Source organism: Erythrolamprus reginae, chromosome 8 (assembly GCF_031021105.1).
Source record: "Erythrolamprus reginae isolate rEryReg1 chromosome 8, rEryReg1.hap1, whole genome shotgun sequence".
In the NCBI taxonomy this organism is placed as follows: domain Eukaryota; kingdom Metazoa; phylum Chordata; class Lepidosauria; order Squamata; family Dipsadidae; genus Erythrolamprus; species Erythrolamprus reginae.
The window spans coordinates 12677193-12697357 of record NC_091957.1 but is presented as its reverse complement, the minus strand read 5'-3'; the positions used below and the strand labels follow the sequence as shown (position 1 = coordinate 12697357).

The 20165-nt window shown below is 43.9% G+C and overlaps 1 protein-coding gene across 2 annotated transcripts in view; it reads left to right on the top strand.

Annotated features, from left to right (window-relative positions):
- The window catches only part of SNAPC4 (small nuclear RNA activating complex polypeptide 4), a 47717-nt gene that overhangs the window by 4002 nt on the left and 23550 nt on the right, over positions 1-20165 (top strand). For both annotated transcript variants that reach the window (XM_070758864.1, XM_070758865.1), the window contains exons 4-13: positions 227-391; positions 3089-3214; positions 4046-4124; positions 4548-4629; positions 8443-8547; positions 11244-11316; positions 11476-11640; positions 13468-13615; positions 16781-16887; positions 18484-18578. In XM_070758864.1, coding sequence (XP_070614965.1) covers positions 227-391; positions 3089-3214; positions 4046-4124; positions 4548-4629; positions 8443-8547; positions 11244-11316; positions 11476-11640; positions 13468-13615; positions 16781-16887; positions 18484-18578 — 1145 coding nt within the window. The remainder of the gene's footprint in view (positions 1-226; positions 392-3088; positions 3215-4045; positions 4125-4547; positions 4630-8442; positions 8548-11243; positions 11317-11475; positions 11641-13467; positions 13616-16780; positions 16888-18483; positions 18579-20165) is intronic.

The following is a 20165-nucleotide window of genomic DNA, read 5'->3' as shown; positions in this document are numbered from 1 at the left end:
GTATTTATTTATTATTTCTGTGCCGTCCAGTCCCAAAGGGACTGCCGCTCAGACACTATACTTTTCCGCCCACTGTACTTTTACACTGGAACTTGTAGTTTTGGGGGGTTTAGTTCTATTTTTTTGGCATTCTGTAGGTCTTGAACTTAACATTTTCATTTAAATGAGTTTCTTGTTGTTTTCAGTAACAACAATTTTCTAGCTTTAATCCCTTCCTCTGTATCAGGAGGTGGACCCAGGTGGGGAGAAAGGTGACAACGCGGAAGAGGAGGAAGTCAACCTACCCCAAACCCCAGAAACCTGCCTCCAGATGAACCTGGTTTATCAGGAAGTGATTCAGGAGAAGATTGAGGAGATCAACAGCCTCCTTGCCCAAAATAAAAAGCAACAGGTGAGTTAAGCTGCAGGGACCTTCATTACCTTTGAGACTCTCTCCTTTCTCAGAAGAGTTGTCACAGTATGCCCATAGTGCTGGTTATGACCCATAAAGCCCTACATGGCTTAGGACCAGATTATCTTCTGCCTGATATATCCCAATTTTTTTTAAAGAAACAAAGATGAAATACAAAAGAAATGAGACATTTAAAAAGTGCATTAAAAACTCAAATGCATGTACAGTGATCCCTCGTTTTTCGTGGGGGATGCTTTCCAAGACCACCCGTGAAAAACAAATTTCCGTGAAGTAGAGGAAATATATTTTTTAATGTATTTAATGAGTATTTGGACTTTTAAACCCACCCTTTGAATTAAACAGTCATTCTATAATGTTTCCCAGCTGGAACTACATGTGAAATTTTACCAGTTTCTTTAATAGAGTACAGTAGTATTGTAGAGGAATTTTATGAATTTTTAATGATTGATAGATAGATAAAATATAACAAATTTAATTTCCCACCCCTTGTGAAACAAGCCACCCCCCTGCCCCTACAAATTTTAAAATACTAATTCTATTTGCAAATTGTAATAGTGAAGACAAAGAACAATAATAAATAAAAAAGGGAAGATTAAACTTTCAAAACCTTTCAGAAATTTGAATCCGATCATGAGTCCCATTTTTGGGATCTGTTATAAATTTGAATGGTCCCTAAGTAACAAGAACCATAGTCTGTTGGCAGGTGGATTCCAAAAACCTTATATTTGGCTTGCAAGCCCTGCACCTTTTCCTAGTCCTGCTGGAAGCGAGGATAATTTTGTAAGGATGTTAACTCAGCGGAATTGTCTGAATAACTGGATGGTGGGATGCCTTCATCTCAATCCTGGGATGTAGTTGCCCAGAATTCTTCTACATGGAGTTACATCGGAGACTACAACTGATCCAAAATGCAGCCACGTAAGCTGTTGTGGGTGTGCCTAGGTACATCCACATCACACCAACACTCCGCAAGCTGCATTGGCTCCCAGTCAGTCTCCAGACGCAATTCAAGGTTTGGTTATCACCTTTAAAGTTCTACATGGCTTAGTACCACTGTTTGCTGTAAGCTGCGGCGTGCGCGCGCGCCCCAAAATACCCCACGCGCGCCCTTTTCCATGGGCGCGCGCTCCCCATCCCCCTGCCAGCCCGCGGGGGTGGGAGGCGGGGAGGTGCGGCAGTAGGAGGAAAGGGAGCCGCGGCCACCCCTGCTTCCCCACGGTGCCTCCGGCCAAACGCGCCCCTGGCTTCTCGGCCCTGCCCCCCGCCCGCCCAATCCGCCCCCTCTCCTCCTCTGCCGCCTCCTGCCTTGGGGCGCGACTTCTCTCGCGGCGGTGGTGGCTGCGGGATGAAAGCGCTGCCAGCCAGCCAGGGGGGCTGCGAGAGAGGGCTTTCTCCGCGGGCTTCGGGAATGCCCACCCCGCCCCTCTCGCAGTCCCTTCGCTGGGAGCGCTTTCGTCCCAGACTTCCAGCAAGGGGGCTGCAGTAGAGGCAGGGCAGGCGTTCCCGAAGCGCTCGGAGAAAGCGCTCTCGCAGCCCCCTCGCCGTCAGTGCCTCCGTTCCGGAGCTCCGCCTCACAGCTGATCACCCTGCCACCACCCCAAGGCTACTGCCCAATGCCGCTGCTGAGAGAAAGGGGGGAGAGAGAGAGATAGCAATAGAGGGAAAGAAAACAAGAGAGAAAGAGAGAGAGAGATGAAAGGGGGGAGAGAGAGCTAGCAAGAGAGAGGAGAGAAAGAAAGCAAGAGAGATAGAAAGAAAGAAAGAAAGAAAGAAAGAGAGAAAGAGAGAGAGAGAGAAAGCAATAGAGAGAGAGAAAGAGGGGGGGAGAGAGAGAAAGAGAGAGAAATGACTCTTGATTTAAAGCATATGGTAAAAAGCACCCAAATAATAACAGAGAGAAAAAACCCCAGCCGTTTGTGTGTGTGTGTGTGTGTGAGTGTGTGAACTCTTGAACCATTTCCAATAGCTCACCTCTAATTGGAAATGATTCAAGAGTTCACACACACACACACACACAAGGGGGGAGGAGACAGGGATGGAAAAAGAGAAGATAATAATAGTAATAGATTTTGGTTTTGTTTTATTATTAATTTCTTTTAATAAAAAAAGAAGGGAATTTTTTCTTATTTATTTGTTTGTTTGTTTGTTTGTTTGTTTGTTTTTCTATGCCGCCCAGTCCCAAAGGGACTGTCACTCAGACACTATACTTTTCCGCCCACACCGAAATTTTTTATTTATTTATTTATTTATTATTTGGATTTGTATGCCGCCCCTCTCCGAAGACTTAGAGGGAACATTGCTTAGTGCCAGACTATTTATGAGACCGTCTCCTTAGAGCCCCGTTGGCTAGACTGTGTCAGCTGGCAGGGCCATGTGTGAGAGCTTTCTCTGTGGTGGCTCCAGCTCTCTGGAACCAACTTCCCCCAGAGATGCACACGATCCCCACCCTCCTGGCCTTCCGGGAGGCCATGAAAACTTGTTAGTGAGCCCTACCATCTAGCCCTGGCTGAGTGGATATGAATGATGTGTTTTTAAGGGTTTTAAATTGTTTTTATATTGTTTTAAACTGTTGTACACCGTCCAGAGTCCGGAAGGATTGGGGAAGCTTATTAATTGCATGAATTAATTAATTAATTCTGGCTTCATGGGCGCTTTCCATTTATGAATGTCCTGCAGGAAAAACTCACCTGGGAGCTGGCCGGAACAAAAGGCATAAAATCGAGCGATGGGAAATCTTTGCCAGCAAATATGTTTTTGGGCCATTTTATGAAGCCGTATTTTAAGGACAAAACATCAGGGTTTGTAAGTAGAATCGCAATGGTAACTTAATTCGAATCAGATGCTGCCCGGCTCTGAAAATCTCTGGGTGGCTCGTAGTAATGAAATGAAACGAAATGGGAACTGCACTAAGATGTATTCTGTATTAGCAAAAACTTCAGAAGAGAAGGATTTAGGCGTAGTGATTTCTGACAGTCTCAAAATGGGTGAACAGTGCAGTCAGGCGGTAGGAAAAGCAAGTAGGATGCTTGGCTGCATAGCTAGAGGTATAACAAGCAGGAAGAGGGAGATTGTGATCCCCTTATATAGAGCGCTGGTGAGACCACATTTGGAATACTGTGTTCAGTTCTGGAGACCTCACCTACAAAAAGATATTGACAAAGTTGAACAGGTCCAAAGACGGGCTACAAGAATGGTGGAAGGTCTTAAGCATAAAACGTATCAGGAAAGACTTTATGAACTCAACCTGTATAGTCTGGAGGGCAGAAGGAAAAGGGGGGACATGATCGAAACATTTAAATATGTTAAAGGGTTAAATAAGGTCCAGGAGGGAAGTGTTTTTAATCGGAAAGTGAACACAAGAACAAGGGGACACAATCTGAAGTTAGTTGGGGGAAAGATCAAAAGCAACATGAGAAAATATTATTTCACTGAAAGAGTAGTAGATCCTTGGAACAAACTACCAGCAGACGTAGATAAATCCACAGTAACTGAATTTAAACATGCCTGGGATAAACATATATCCATTGTAAGATAAAATACAGGAAATAGTATAAGGGCAGACTAGATGGACCATGAGGTCTTTTTCTGCCGTCAGACTTCTATGTTTCTATGTTTGTCGGATTTTGTCCCCAGGGCCCTCCTGCCAACGACGACACTCGAGAAAAGGCAAGGCAAGGCATCAAGTCTTTTGAGGAACTGATCACCATCAAATGTAAGGGGCTACGGTAAAGGGACCATTCATTGGGGAAGAGGATGTGGCCATTGCCAGCAGTTGGATTCTCACCGGCTCAAGATTGACTCCCCTTTCCATCCTGCTGAAGTCACTAAAACGAGGACCCAGGTTGTTGTAGGGGGCAAGGGGCTGACTCTATAAACAGCTTAGAGAGGGCTGTAAAAGCACTGCGAAGTGGTATATAAGTCTAAGTGCTATTGGTGTTCCTTGATTTCCTTCCAAACTGCCTGTGAAGGCCTGGCCAGGGGACTGGCCTAGCACTTTCCCTGACAAGGACTTCACAACGTTCGAAGCTAGCCAAACCGCCCAACCCAACCCCGGCTGAGAATTCCATCCTAAGTTTGATTCATTAAGCAGTGAATGCCACTTTCCTGAACCACCAACCCCGCTCTTCTTCCCCAGGGAAAAGCCGGGAGAAGCTACTCCTGCGACAGGCCGTCGTGAGCGATTGCTTACAACATCTGCTGCAGCCAAAGCTGTTCAAGTAAGTTCTCTTGGATTCTGGCAAGAAACAGGAGGGGCAGGGTAAAAATCTTGTAAGTCGACCGGAACAAGCCACACTGCTTGTAAACCAATTTGGGGCTTTTCATAACTTTTCCTGAATTAGGGTAGGAGTGACAAACGCGAGATCTGGGGGGCTGGATCTGGCCCATGGGGTGCTTTGATCTGGGCCGCCCTGGCAACAGTGAAGGACCGGCCCACAATGCCTCTGCCAGCAAAAACGGACCTTTGAGAGGGCTGCGTGCGGCCTTCCAAAGCTCCGTTTTCACTTGATGGAGAATTGCAGGAAAATTGAGCTCACAAGGGTCACGGGCAGCACTCTCAACTCCATGGGCAACACATCCTCACTGGGCATGGCCAGAGTGGGTGTGACCCACTTGATGTCATTTATTTATTTATTTATTATTTATTCATTCATTCATTTATTTATTTATTTATTAGATTTGTATGCCGCCCCTCTTCAAAGACTCGGGGCGGCTAACAACAATGAAAAGACAATGAAAACAAATCTAATATTAAAAATAATCTAAAAAACCCCAATTTAAAGAACCACTCATACATACAAGCATACCATTTATAAATTCTATAAGCCTAGGGGGAAGTGAAATTTCAATTCCCCCATGCCTGACGACAGAGGTGGGTTTTAAGGAGCTTACGAAAGGCAAGGAGGGTGGGGGCAACTCTGATATCTGAGGGGAGCTGGTTCCAGAGGGTCGGGGCCGCCACAGAGAAGGCTCTTCTCCTGGGTCCCGCCAAACGACATTGCTTAGTCGATGGGACCCGGAGAAGGCCAACTCTATCGGACCTAACCGGTCTCTGGGATTCATGCGGCAGAAGGCGGTCCCGGAGATATTCTGGTCCGATGCCATGAAGGGATTTATAGGTCATAACCAACACTTTGAATTGTGACCAGAAATTGATCGGCAACCAATGCAGACTGCGGAGTGTTGGTGTAACATGGGCATATCTTGGGAAGCCCATGATTGCTCTCGCAGCTGCATTCTGCACGATCCGAAGTTTCCGAACACTCATGTTGGAGGCGCCTGTGGTGGACCAAGTGCTCTACCTCCAGTGAAAACAAACTCCTGAGCTCGGTTTTGGCTGAGAGCTGCGGGAGGCCGTTGCAGCCAAAACGGAGCTCAGGAGCCCTTTTTCACTGGCGCAGGCACCTCCAACACAAGTGACCTCAAGCTGGCCACACCCACTCTGGCCATAACACCCCCTCCCCCACCTCCCGAGATCAAAGACAACTCTGAATAGCCGCTCAATGAAATCAGGTTTGACACCACTGAATTAGGGGGAGATTTATTCAATGCCATGACTTCTTACACTTTGGAGCACACAAGCTTTCTAGGAAACCTGTCTAACCTTGAGGCTGTATCTCCCAGCCTTGGGGCGATAATTTTTGTTTTTTCATCGCTGCATGGTCAAGCTGGCTTTAAAGCTTCAGATAAATAATTACTATTCTCCAAGTTTCAAGTTTTATTGGATTTCAAGTTTTATTGGATTTATATGCCGCCCCTCTCCGAAAACTCGGGGCAGCTAACAGCAGTCATAGACAGTATACAATAATAATCCAATACTAAAAGCAAATTAAAACCCTTTAATATAAAAAACCAAACACACATACAAACATACTATGCATACCATTGTAACGGCCTAGGGGGAGAAGAAATCTTAATTCCCCCATGCCTGGCGGCAGACGTGGGTTTTAAGTAGCTTACGAAAGGCAAGGAGGGTGGGGGCAATTCTAATCTCTGGGGGGAGTTGGTTCCAGAGGGCCAGGGCCGCCACAGAGAAGGCTCTTCCCCTGGGTCCCGCCAAGCGACATTGTTTAGTTGACAGGACCCGGAGAAGACCCACTCTGTGGGACCTAACTGGTCGCTGGGATTCGTGCAGCAGAAGGCAGTCCCTGAGATAATCTGGTCCGATGCCATGAAGGGCTTTATAGGTCATAACCAACACTTTTAATTTTTAACTGGTCGCTGGGATTCCAAGATGCCCTTAGAAAGGTTTTCCCCAAAGGCACAAATTAAAGTGACTCTAGAAACGGCCCAGGTATGCTTGAGTCTAGCCCCCAAGACTGTGGTTGTACTTTTGAGTTGAATTTCATAGTATGACTGGGAAAATGCAAAAGGATGCTCATATTCATCTATAATTGCTTAAAGCGTTCTGTGTATGCGCAGAGGGTAAAAGGACCCAATTAGTGGCATCCGGGCGGGTGGGCGAAGTCTTGCTCTGCCTTCACTACCGGCTCTCCGACCACCTGGCACACCTGAACCAGGAACATTTTGCCTCTGCAACAAGGTGAGAGACGTGGCAGGCAGCGGGTGAGTGGATGCCCGCTAACAGACACTGGCATGATGGATCTGAAATGACAGGTGCTCTTTAATATTATGTTGATAAGCTGCTTAAAAGGTTTCACTTTCATTTTTACTGCTTGCCCTTCCTCCTCTCACTTGGAGCCTGATGGTACAGAACCAGATGCATTTCTCTCCAAACAATCATACCGTTAGGATAGAATAGAATTCTTTATTGGCCAAGTGTGATTGGACACGCAAGGAATTTGTCTTTGGTACATAAGCTCTCAGTGTGCAGAAAAGAAAAAGATACATTTTTCAAGAATCATGAGGTACAATACTTAATGATTGTCATAGGGTTAAAATAAGCAATCAGGAAACAAAAATTGGTGGTTTAAAGCACAAACGCTTTTCTAAGCAACATGAGAAAATATTATTTTACTGAAAGAGTAGTCGATCCTTGGAACAAACTACCAGCAGACGTGGTAGATAAATCCACAGTAACTGAATTTAAACATGCCTGGGATAAACATTTTATTTATTTATTTATTTATTTTATTTTATTTATTATTTGGATTTGTATGCCGCCCCTCTCCGAAGACTCAGGGTGGCTCACAACAAGTGAAAAAACAATCCAATACATATATCCATCCTAAGATAAAATACAGAAAATAGTATAAGGGCAGACTAGATGGACCATGAGGTCTTTTTCTGCTGTCAGGTTTCTATGTTTAATATTAATAAAAATCTTAAGGATACAAGCAACAAGTTACAGTCATAAGTGGGAGGAGATGGAGATAAGAACAATGAGAAGACTAATGGTAATAGTAATGCAGCCTCAGTGAATAGTTTGACAGTGTTGAGGGAATTATTTGTTTAGCAGAGTGATGACATTTGGGGGAAAACTGTTCTTGTATCTAGTTGTCTTGGTGTGCAGGGCTCTATAGTGTCCTTTTGAGGGTAGGAGTTGAAGCAGTTTGTGTCCAGGATGTGAGGGGTCACTAAATATTTTCACAGCCCTCTTTGACTTTTTGAGTTTGTAGTCTACATAGATTTGCAAGATAATGGGATAACGGAATATTTCCGAACTTTATGATGTATCTCATGGTTACTGTGAAACTCTGTGTATATATCAATGCAGTTCATGTTATCTCAGCTTGCAGAGCTTGGCTTCATTGAATGAGTTCACCAAAAATATAAATATTGCAGAATATATTGCTTCATGCTGCATAACTAAGCTCCATTTCATGCTGAATAAAATAAGTTATTAATGCATCTTAAATAGTATATTATCTTTAGATAGATTTTTACTCCAAAAGCATTTTATTGACATAAATATTATAAAAATTTTATAATATATATGATTTAAATTAAAATAATTAAAATAATTTTTTTAAATCCGATTTTTACTTTTTTTTAAAAAAAGGCATCCATTTTTATCCACACTGCTCTGCATAGATCTCTTCTATTTTTTTATTTCATTTTTGTCCCAACAGGGTGGATTACCTGAATGAAAAACGAGAGAATGCCCAGGATGAGATGGAAAAGCAGATCTTGGCGAAGCAGATCCAGGAAACGGAACGTGAAATAAGTGATATCAAGTAAGATTTGCAACTTGAACTCCAAAATGAGGAAAGCCGTCTTCTGTTGACTGCTTGTGTCCCTGCAACCGATGTGTAATTTGGGAAGTTTTCCTAAGGCAATTTGGATCCACCTTGCCAGCAAGAATGATCTGACAAAAAGGAAGCAAGAGAGAAAGAGAGAAGGAATTGACTTCCGCCTTGGTCATTGCATGCTACTAAAATGATGTAATTACTTCTGCAGCACTCCACATGGCTCCCTACCAAGCATTCTCTCTTCTAGTCTATCTCAACTTTAAAATGTGAGGACTTCGGCTCCCAGAATTCCACCAGCCAGCATCCTTGGGAGAAATTCTGGAATTCCACACATCTTAAAGTTGGCCAAAGATGAGAAAGCTGCTCTATTCTAAGAAAACACTCATTTTTGTAGGGGTCTTGCACAATATGCAGCGTTAGAATTAGCTGATAGTTCCTTAAAATTGCTCAAGCAAACCGAGCTACTGGATGGATCCTTACCTAGTGTAAAACTGTATCCAGCAGCAGATTTTTTTAATTCCCAGATACATGGTCTTTGATTGAAGGCCACCTTTTCAGTGTTAGGAAATTAGGCAGAAGTGGGTTTCAGCAGGTTCTGACCAGTTCTGGAGAACCTGTAGTGGAAATTCTGAGTACAGGTGGTACCTCGACATACGAGTCTAATTCGTTCCAGACCCGAGCTCTTATGTCAATCAACTCGCATCTCGAACGAATGCCTTTAGACTTTGTTTTTCGCGCCGAGATAACTTGAAGCAAGGAATTCTTGCGCCACCTAGTGGAAGCTCGGCTCGTATCCCGAATTTGAGCTCGGGTGTCGAACAGAAATTTTGCTCGCGTCTCGCCTCGTAACTTGGAATACTCACAAGTGGAGCAGCTCGTATCTAAAGGTACTACTGTAGTTCAGAGAACCAATAAATACTGCCTCTTTTTGGGGAAAAAAAATCTTCATTTAGATTTAAACACACATAGACAAACATTTGAAAAAGATGTCGGACACATCGCAACTGTCCCATGACTTATTACATATTATAATGATTACATATTACTAACACATTGCTATATACATAACAGCATTTATAGATCTTTTTTAGGTATCCCTCTTATTCCTTTATTTTGACCGATTCGCTTTCTATTTCTATCTCTAGAAATAGAGATAAACCCCCATCTATTCTCTGCCTCCTCAGCTGATCAGGAAGAAATGGAGATTTAGCAATATCCTTCCCCTGGAGTAGGGTGAGAATGGAGACTTTACAGTATCCTTCCCCTGCCATGCCACACCATGGTACACCCACAGAACCAGTAGTATATTTTTTAATCCCACTGAAGTTAAAGCTAGGATTATAGGAACAACATATAAATTGTGGGATACTCTAAATTTGGAACTTCTCTGGTTCCCTTGGGTGCATACCAAAAATCTCTGGGCAGTCAGTTCAGCAGTAAAACCAGTGGCTCACCACCGGCATGGTTTTGCCAAGAACAGAAGTAACTACAGTCTTTCAGTGTTGTAAAACACAGTCATATGATTGCAGAACACTACAAATGGTTGTGATTGTGGCTGTTGTTGCAGGGGATTAAAGTTCACTCATGTGATTGAGCTTGTTTCATAAATTTGAATCCATGTCACAAGCAAAGGTACATCTATTGTAACTTTAAACTTCAGTAATTAAGCTACTGTAAGTCATGGACTGTCGAGGCATGGCCAGTGACGCGGCGGCACAGCACGGAGCTCCGGGGAAAAGCCCTTAATCCAAGCTGTTTTCGCAGGTCTTTGAGGCCGTCCTGTGGGAACAGTGAAGAACCAGAGCATAGACTGGTGTGGACAGGGAAACTGCGATTTATCTTATTTTCATTTTCTATTTGTATTTTTCGGAAGTGTTTTTTATGGATTTTGGTTTATGAGGATTATATTATTACTGACGTCTCCCTGTTTACATAAACTTTTTTTGTTGGAGAAGAATTTTGGGGGGGGGACCTCTCTTTTTTGTATTTTCTGTTATTCCATATCTTTTATCTTTTCTGAGGGATTTTTGAATAGCTTTTCTTAATTTTTGGTTTTTGTTTTCTCTTCCATTTTTGTTTTTTAGGAGTACAGTGTTCCCTCGATTTTCGCGGGTTTGAACTTCGCGAAACGTCTATACCACGGTTTTTCAAAAATATTAATTAAAAAATACTTTGCGGTTTCCCCCCCTATACCACGGTTTTTCCCGCCTGATGACATCATATGTCATTGCCAAACTTTCGTCTGCCTTTAAAAAACATTTTTTAAAATAAACTTTAATAAATAAACATAGTGAGTAATAATCTAAATGGTTGCTAAGGGGTATTGTAAATTTCAGTTTAGGGGTTTAAAGTGTTAAGGGAAGGCTTGGGATACTGTTCATAGCCAAAAATAGTATATTTACTTCCGCATCTCTACTTCGCGGAAATTCAACTTTCGCCGGTGGTCTCGGAACGCATCCCCCGCAGAAATCGAGGGAACACTGTAGTTGTTTTTCTTTTTCCCCCTGCTTTTTATGTTTGAGGCTTTGGATTAAGCTATCAAGAGGCTGAAGTCTAAAAGTGCAAATTGGATTAGGGTAACAAAAACCTGAAGATAAGCACATTCATTATTTGGATTATGAAATTGGTGGTTTAAAGCACAAACGCTTTTCTAACTGCGTTTGTGTTTCCTCTGGTTCTAGCGTGTTGCCAGAAGAAACGCTGCTGGGAAACAGACATGATGAACACGACTGGGACAAAATTGCCAACATCAATGTGAGTCCATGTCGGTCCCTCTACCTGGTGCCTCCAAAATCTTGCACGGGAACAGTGGAGGGAAATTTGGCCCAGAAATTACATTTCCCTTGTGTGTCTTTAAATGAAAAAAAAATCATGTAAATTGGGACTGTTTATTTTGTCTTCCATCCTCCCTAGTTTGAAGGAACGCGCAATGCAAAAGAGCTGAGGAAATACTGGCAAAATTGTGAGCATCCCCAAATCAACAAGAAGGAATGGAGCGAGGAGGAGATCGAGCAACTGAAGGAAATCGTTGTCCAGCATGGTGGTCTGCATTGGGAAGTGGTGGCCCAAGAGCTGGGGGTAAGGCCAGTGAGTGCGGCCGGAATGTGGTAAAACAGGGCAAGGCCCCAGGGGCTGGATTTGGCTCATGGGGTAGTTAGATATAGCCTGCGGGGGCCATCCTGGAAACAGTGAAGCATCAGCCCGTAGTTCTTCTTCCAGCGAAAACAGAGCTTGGGAGGATCACACCTGCCCTTCCCAAGCCCTGTTTTTGCTGGCACAGATCTGCAGGAGGCTGTCGCAGCCAAAATGGAGCTCAGGGGTTTGTTTTCGCTAGTGGAGCTCTCGGGCCATCACAGCTCCCCCTCCCGATGTGAATATGTTGAGCTGGCCACACCTATCCATTCCCCCCTTCCCCCCCACACAAAAAAAGGTCCAATACAACCTTGATGTGACCCCTAATGAAATCAAGTTGTGGTTGGGCGGTAGGAAAAGCAAGTAGGATGCTTGGCTGCATAGCTAGAGGTATAACAAGCAGGAAGAGGGAGATTGTGATCCCCTTACATAGAGCGCTGGTGAGACCACATTTGGAAGACTGTGTTCAGTTCTGGAGACCTCACCTACAAAAAGATATTGACAAAATTGAACGGGTCCAAAAACGGGCTACAAGAATAATGGTGGAAGGTCTTAAGCATAAAACGTATCAGGAAAGACTTCATGAACTCAATCTGTATAGTCTGGAGGACAGAAGGAAAAGGGGGGACATGATCGAAACATTTAAATATGTTAAAGGGTTAAATAAGGTCCAGGAGGAAAGTGTTTTTAATAGGAAAGTGAACACAAGAACAAGGGGACACAATCTGAAGTTAGTTGGGGGAAAGATCAAAAGCAACGTGAGAAAATATTATTTTACTGAAAGAGTAGTAGATTTTGGGAACAAACTTCCAGCAGACGTGGTTGGTAAATCCACAGTATCTGAATTTAAACATGCCTGGGATAAACATATATCCATTTTAAGATAAAATACAGGAAATAGTATAAGGGCAGACTAGATGGACCATGTGGTCTTTTTCTGCCGTCAGTCTTCTATGTTTCTATGAAATCCCTTTGAAGTTTAAAAGGGAGTTTTTTCTCCTCTTCTGTTGATAAAGAACATTTATTTGCATTATATTCTCTGTGTGTGTCTGCTTGGATTAATTAACCTGTTGGTTTTGACCTATAAAGCCCTTCATGGCACCAGATCAGATTATCTCAGGGACTGCCTTCTGCTGCACGAATCCCAGCGACCAGTTAGGTCCCACAGAGTGCGCCTTCTCCAGGTCCCATCAACTAAACAATGTTGTTTGGCGGGACCCAGGGGAAGAGCCTTCTCTGTGGCGGCTCCGGCCCTTTGGAACCAACTCCCCCCAGAGATTAGAATTGCCCCCACCCTCCTCGCCTTTCGTAAGCTTCTTAAAACCCACCTCTGCCGTCAGGCATGGGAGCACTGAGATATTCTTTCCCCCTAGGCCTTTACAATTTACGCATGGTATGTTTGTATGTATGTTTGGTTTTATAAATAAGGGTTTTTTAGTTATTTTAGTATTGGATTGGATTGTTACATGCTGTTTTTATCACTGTTGTTAGCCGCCCCGAGTCTATGGAGAGGGGCGGCATACAAATCCAATAAATTAAATAAATAAATAACCTGTAATTAAGGGCGGCAGAACACAAGCTAGACCCCCTCTTAAGTCCAACCTCTACTGTAGCTGATAGTTCTACCACCATCCCCTAACCCTCGGGTGATTTATGAAATAAATGATTTATAAAATGAATGATTTATGAAGATAAATGCACATGTGGGTCGTCCATGCAGCAGCTCTGACCTCATCTGACCACCATCCATTTCTGCTTCTGCCCTCTTCCCAGACACAGCGCACAGCCTTTCAGTGTCTCCAGAAGTTCCAGTCCTACAACAAAGATTTCAAACGGAGCGAATGGAGCCCCGAAGAAGACCAGATGCTCAGGCAACTCGTGCAGGAAATGCGAGTTGGGAATCACATTCCCTACCGGAAAAGTAAGCTACCTCCTGGGGGGAGTGTCCTGATTGTAGAATCCGCTGTCAAGGTTCCGACTGACGAACCCAAGCAAGCGACCACACCTGTAGGTGCCCATCACTGAGTAGAATTAAAATATAGAATACAGTGATCCCCCGACTTTCGCGATCCCGATCATTGCGAAACGCTATATCGCGATTTTTCCACCCGATGATGTCACTCCCTTCCTTTCTCATCTTTCTTTCTCTCTCTCTTTCTCTATCTTGCTTCTTCCTCTCTCACACTCTCTTCCTCCCTCTCTCATCTCTTTCTTTCCTTCTCTCTCTTTCTCTATCTCTCCCCCTCTTGCTCTCAAGCGGCGGGCGGCACCCAGGGAAGGTTCCTTCGGCCGCCCACCAGCTGATCTGCTCGGCAGCGCGGCAGCAGCGAGTAGCCGAAGATGGGGTTTCCCCGTTGCCTGGGCAACGGGGAAACCCCATCTTCGGCTCCTCGCTGCTGCCGCGCTGCAAGAGAGCGGCAAGCGAGCAGGCGGGCGAACGGGCAAGCGGCAAGCGATCTTGGGGTTTCCCCTTTGCCTGGACAACGGGGAAACCCCATCTTCGGCTCCTCGCTGCTGCCGCGCGGCAAGCGAGTGGCAAGCGAGCAGCCGGGCGGGCGGGCAAGCGGCAAGCGATCTTGGGGTTTCCCCTTTGCCTGGGCAACGGGGAAACCCCATCTTCGGCTTCTCGCTGCTGCCGCGCTGCGGAGCAGATCAGCTGTTGGGCGGCCGAAGGAACCTTCCCTGGGTCTTCCCCGGGTCTTCCCCGCTGCCCACACGCAAACTCCACCATCTGCGCATGTGCGGCCATGGAAAAAGTGGCGCGCATGCACAGATGGTGTTTTTACTTCCGCACCACTACATCCCGAAATATCGATTATCGCGAGGGGTCTTGGAACGGAACCCTCGCGATAATCGGGGGATCACTGTATAGATATGAAGTGACTTTTTTTAAAAAGATATAGAATTTATGGCATCTCAAAAGTAAATAATTCCAACTTATCCGGATATAGAAACTGTCTTTGTACACAGATAAAGGGTGATAGCCTTTTTAGATGAGTGGGTCATTTATTCTAAGTTCATAACACCCAATGGCAGGATTATACCATTTGCTATTTTTAAAAAAAATTTAAACAAGCATGATGTGATGGAAAGATGTACAGCAAAACTTTCAAGTTGTGGATCAAGAAGACAAAAGACAGCTACACTCTTGGGTTGGATCCTGTAACAGCAAAATTCCATTCATAAGATGTCCCAGGTGGTAGAGTTTCCAAAATGCAATGCTCTTCAGCCTCTTGTTGTCATTCATTTACCATTAATTTGGATCTTTTTGAGGTTTCTCTAGAAAAACTTTCATTAGTGCAAGTCACATTGTCCAATTAGGTGTCCAAGTGGTGTTACAGGAAAATCTCCACACGTACTGGTATGTCCTTGGTTCCTTTGACACTGTTTCTTGTTATAATCTGGAATATACATTCCAATCTCTTCTCCCAGCTCCCAGAATTCGCCAGGTAGCCAAGTTGGTTGGGGAATTCTGGGAGGTGAAGTCCACACATCTTCACGTGACCAAAGTTGGGAAACAGGGATGGGTTCCACTTACTTTCTCCATATGTTCGCATTGTGCTGTTTCATGCAATTTCACTTTCACACATCCTCAGAAGGTGGATTAAACCCGAAACGCAGCTGAGGAACTGATCAGCTGTGCTTCGGGCAAAGGAATAAAGGTCAGTATTAACCCAGGAGCGGTCGGGAGGGCTTTTTTCCAAAGCATGGAATGAGGAGAAGCCATCAAAACACAGGAAAATTGGCCAAAAATTCAGAAAATAAGATGGTGGCATGCACAGACCAGTATGGACAAAACCGGATGCATGTCGCCAAAATTGCGTTACCAGCTGGTCACTAACGAATTGGATGATCTAGTCCAAATTGGGAGGACCCCACCCATGGAAACACTGGTCTAGAGTCTTGTATGACTCCTTCTAAAATGACCCCCGGTTGGTATTAGAGAGCCAAAGATGTGAGGATTTTATGTGCCCAGGCTTCAGATGTTGTAGCAGCTGGTCTTGAGAGGCACCTGACTGGGAAATGAGAAGGAAAATATTACATAAGTGGTATTACACACCTGTTCAACTTGCATACTTTCAGCAGAATGTTAAGGGTGTTTATTGGCATGGGTGCCAAGATAAAGGAGAGTTTATGCATATGTTTTGGGAATGCCCGGTAGTGCAGAATTGTTGGTAAAAAGTGCAAGAGGATATTAATAGGATTAAATATACAATGGATAATTACTAAGGAATTGGCAGTATTAGCTAAAATGGGAGAATTAAGAGAAATAAAACAAGCAGCGATAGAAAGCGCTCAGGCGGTAGATTAGATTAGATTTATTGGATTTATATGCCGCCCCTCTCCGCAAACTCGGGGCGGCTCACAACAATAATAAAAAACAGTACATAATAACAAATCCAATGCCCACCAATCTAATTACAATTTAAAATTAATAAATTCATAAAACAATCCCAATATATATAAAAAACAGGCACCCAGTCAATCAATCAAGTGGCAAAACAACATGTACAAGGGGGAGATGTTTTAGTTCCCCCATGCCTGACGGTAATAGTGTTGGGTTTGAAGGATGCGACAAAATGGACAGTGCAAAATTGGTACCGGTACATGGTGGACCACATTCAATTTGAGATTATGGATAAAAGGATGAATTTGGTTAATGAAACTGATTTGCGACAACTGGTGGGACGATGGGACAAAGGTAAGACGATGCATGGCGAGTAGAATCCGAGACCAAGCTACAAGAAACAAATTGGAATCACTTTATAATAAGTAAATAGTAGATGCTCTTGAGTTAAAATGGTTTATACAAGAAACACCTCCGATTTGGTGGTGGGGTATGAATGTTTGTCTGGGGGTAGGCACTATTCACAAAGCACCTGTTTTATGTTGTGTGCGTGTTTATGTTGTAAAAAACCAATAAAAATATTTTTTTAAAGAGAGGCGCCTGGTTCAGGTAATGCAGGGACGCCCTCTTCTGCAGGAGGGAGCAAAACAGCCTCTCTGGTGCTGCGCATAAGCGACGATCAACCATAGGGATTTTCCGGTGCATCAATATGCTGACTAAGTGTTGCCTGTTCCATAGTGGCATACTACATGGAGGGGAGGGACTCTGCCCAGCTGCTTTACCGATGGACCAAGCGAGTGGACCCCAAATTAAAGCGAGGCGCCTGGACGCCAGAGGAGGATGCTGTAAGTAAGGGCCCTTTTCCGTAGGGAAACTCAACAAAACACCTTTCGGGTAACTACCCTGGGATAACTGCTAACTGTGCACGGTGTGAGCATATCCACCAGCTCCCCTTTCTTTCTTTCTTTCTTTCTTTCTTTCTTTCTTTCTTTCTTTCTTCCTTTCTTCCTTCCTTCTTCCTTCTTTCTTTCTTTCTTCTTTCTTTCTTTCTTTCTTTCTTCCTTCTTTCTTTCTTTCTTCTTTCTTTCTTTCTTCTTTCTTTCTTCTTTTTTTCTTTCTTTCTTTCTTTCTTCTTTCTTCTTTTTTTCTTTCTTCTTTCTTTCTTTCTTCTTACTTTCTTTCTTCTTTCTTTCTTTCTTTTTAAAATAATTTTTATTAATTTTCTATTAATTATATTTATTAGCTCTTAATAAGCATTGTGTTTTCTGGGTATTTAATTTGCTTGAGCGTACAGATAGGGATGCGGTGGCTCAGCGGCTAAGACCCAGGCTTTTCGATCAGAGAGGTCGGCAGTTCGGCAGTTCGAATACCTAGCGCCGCATAGTGGGGTGAGCTCCCGTTACTTGTCCTATCTATCTTGCCAATCTAGCAGTTCGAAAGCAGGTTAAAAAATGCAAGTAGAAAAATAGGGACCACCTTTGGTGGAAAGGTAACAGTGTTTCCGTCCGCCTTTGGTATTTAATCATGCCGGCCACATGACCACGGCCACATCTTCGGACAGCGTTGGTTGTTCGGCTTTGTAACGAAGATGACCACCACCCCCTAGAGTCGGGAATGACTAGCACATGTGCGAGGGGAACCGTTACTGTTGTGAGCCGCCCCAAGTCTTCGGAGAGGGGCGGCATACAAATCTAATAAATTGAATTGAATTTACTTTTACAGAGGCCATTCTTACTCCACCCCTTTTTTCCAACCACTGGTAAAATAAGTTCCATGTTTAATAATATTCTGTGCCTTCTTTCTGCTTGATTTTTTTTTATATTTCCCCCCCACAATTTCCATTACACATCCATGCATATATCATAAGCCATATCAAAACATATATAATTATACATTTCTGTCCAATCTATCGCAAATCAATCAATATCCTATTTTTGCACCTATTTATACTGCTGTTTATCACTGTTTTTCCCTCATTTCATTGCACTCTCCTCCTCCTACTTTCTTTCTCTTTCTCTCCACCTTCCTACTTCCCTCCTCTTCTTCTCTCCTCCTTTCCCTTTATACTTCCTCTTTCTACTTCTTAACCTTTCCCATTATTTCTGTTTGATCTTCTTAGTTATCTCTTCGTCTTTGCGGTGTTTCTTCACCTTCCTAATATTGTATGAAGCCAACCCTCGCTGCTGTTAAGACATGCAATACTAAATGCATACTTTTCTTATCATTTTTCCCCCTGATGTATCTCTAATAAAAACAGTTCAGGTTTAAAATCTACATGTTTCCCTGTTATCTTGTCTAGCCGACTGTCTATTTTTGCCCAAGCTCCTTTTTCTTGACTCCGTCGGTTTCCCTGCTGTTTGAAGGAGGGCAGGCGCACCGCTCCTCCTCCTCCAGCAGCCCACGCTCCCCTGACCCCTTCCCCTTTTGCTTTGCCCTTCCAGTTGCTCCTGAAGGCCGTGGCAAAGTACGGAGAGCGGGACTGGTATAAAATCCGGACCGAAGTGCCCGGCAGGAACGACCTGCAGTGCCGAGACAGGTAGGATCCCAGCTCAGCACTTTGGCTGTTTAAATTGGACAATTACTACTCAGACCTATCTCTGCTTGCCCTGTGTTGTATCCAATACCTGAGGGGCTGCCACAGAGAGGAGCAAGGGAGAGGACAAGCCAATGCAATCCTAGGTGGCATGATTGATTGATTGATTGATTGATTGATTGATTGATTGGATTTGTATGCCGCCCCTCTCCGGAGACTCGGGGCGGCTAACAGCAACAATAAAGCAGTGTACAATAGTAGTCTGATGTTAGAAATAATTAAAAGCCCATTAATATAAAAAAACCCAAACATACATACATACATACCATGCATAGAATTGTAACGGCCTAGGGGGAAAGAGGATCTCAATTCCCCCATGCCTGACGGCAGAGGTGGGTTTTAAGCAGCTTACGAAAGGCAAGGAGGGATACAATCAAGGTCAAGTGAGAGGTACTAATACCACTCTATAAAGTTTTACAAAGACCACACCTAGAATTCTGCACCATACTATAAAAAAGAGGTTGAGACTCTAGAGAGAGTGCAGAGAAGAGCAACCAGGATGATTATGGGACTGGAGGCTAAAACATACAATCAACAGTTGCACGAACTGGGTAGGGCTAATTTAGGGAAGAGAAGGACCAGGGGAGACAGGATAGCAGTCTTCCAATATTTGAGGGGCTACCACAGAGAGGAGGAGGGAGGAGGTCAAGCTATTGACCTGAAATGAGCTGGGGTGGTGCAGCAGGTAGAGTGCTGTACTGCAGGCCGCTGAAGCTGACTTGTAGATCTGAAGGTCAGCGGTTCAAATTTCATCACTGGCTCAAGGTTGACTCAGCCTTCCATCCTTCCGAGGTGGGTCAAATGAGGACCCGGGTTGTGGGGGCAATAGCCTAGCTCTGTTAAAAGTGCTATTGCTAACATGTTGTAAGCCGCCCTGAGTCTAAGGAGAAGGGCGGCATAAAAACCGAATGAATGAATGAATGAATGAATGAATGAATGAATGAATGAATGAATGAATATATACTGTATATATGTGTTTTCGTAGATTTTCATGGGTATATGTATGTAGATTGTTCTGAGTTCAAAATATTACACGGGGCAAAACCCGAACTCAGAACAATCTACACACACACACACACATATGTGTGTGTGTGTGTGTGTGTGTGTGTGTGTGTTAAATGTTTTTTTAGCTGGAATTTTAAAATTAAGGGAGACTAGGATGGTCCAATTTCGGCCTTGTTCTGGCCTCATCAGCTAGCCACACCCTTTCCTTACTGGGATTCGATCTGGTGAACTCTGCCTTGTAAAGCAGAGAACTAGCAGTTTGAGCTATCAGATCAGGTCCCTTCCAGCTCTGTACCAGGGAGGGGCTATATATTTTTTTATGGTGACATAAATATATTAACTGCCTTGAAGTGGTCCTGGGTTGGGCCTAGAGGCAAAAAGGAGCTGTGACGTTCCTTAAAATATACCAGGGTGATCCGACATAAAAAACCATATGTGTGTGTGTGTGTGTGTGTGTGTCACATGTTTTTTTTGCTGAATTTGAAAATTAAGGGAGACTAGGATAGATCTATTTCGGCCTTATTA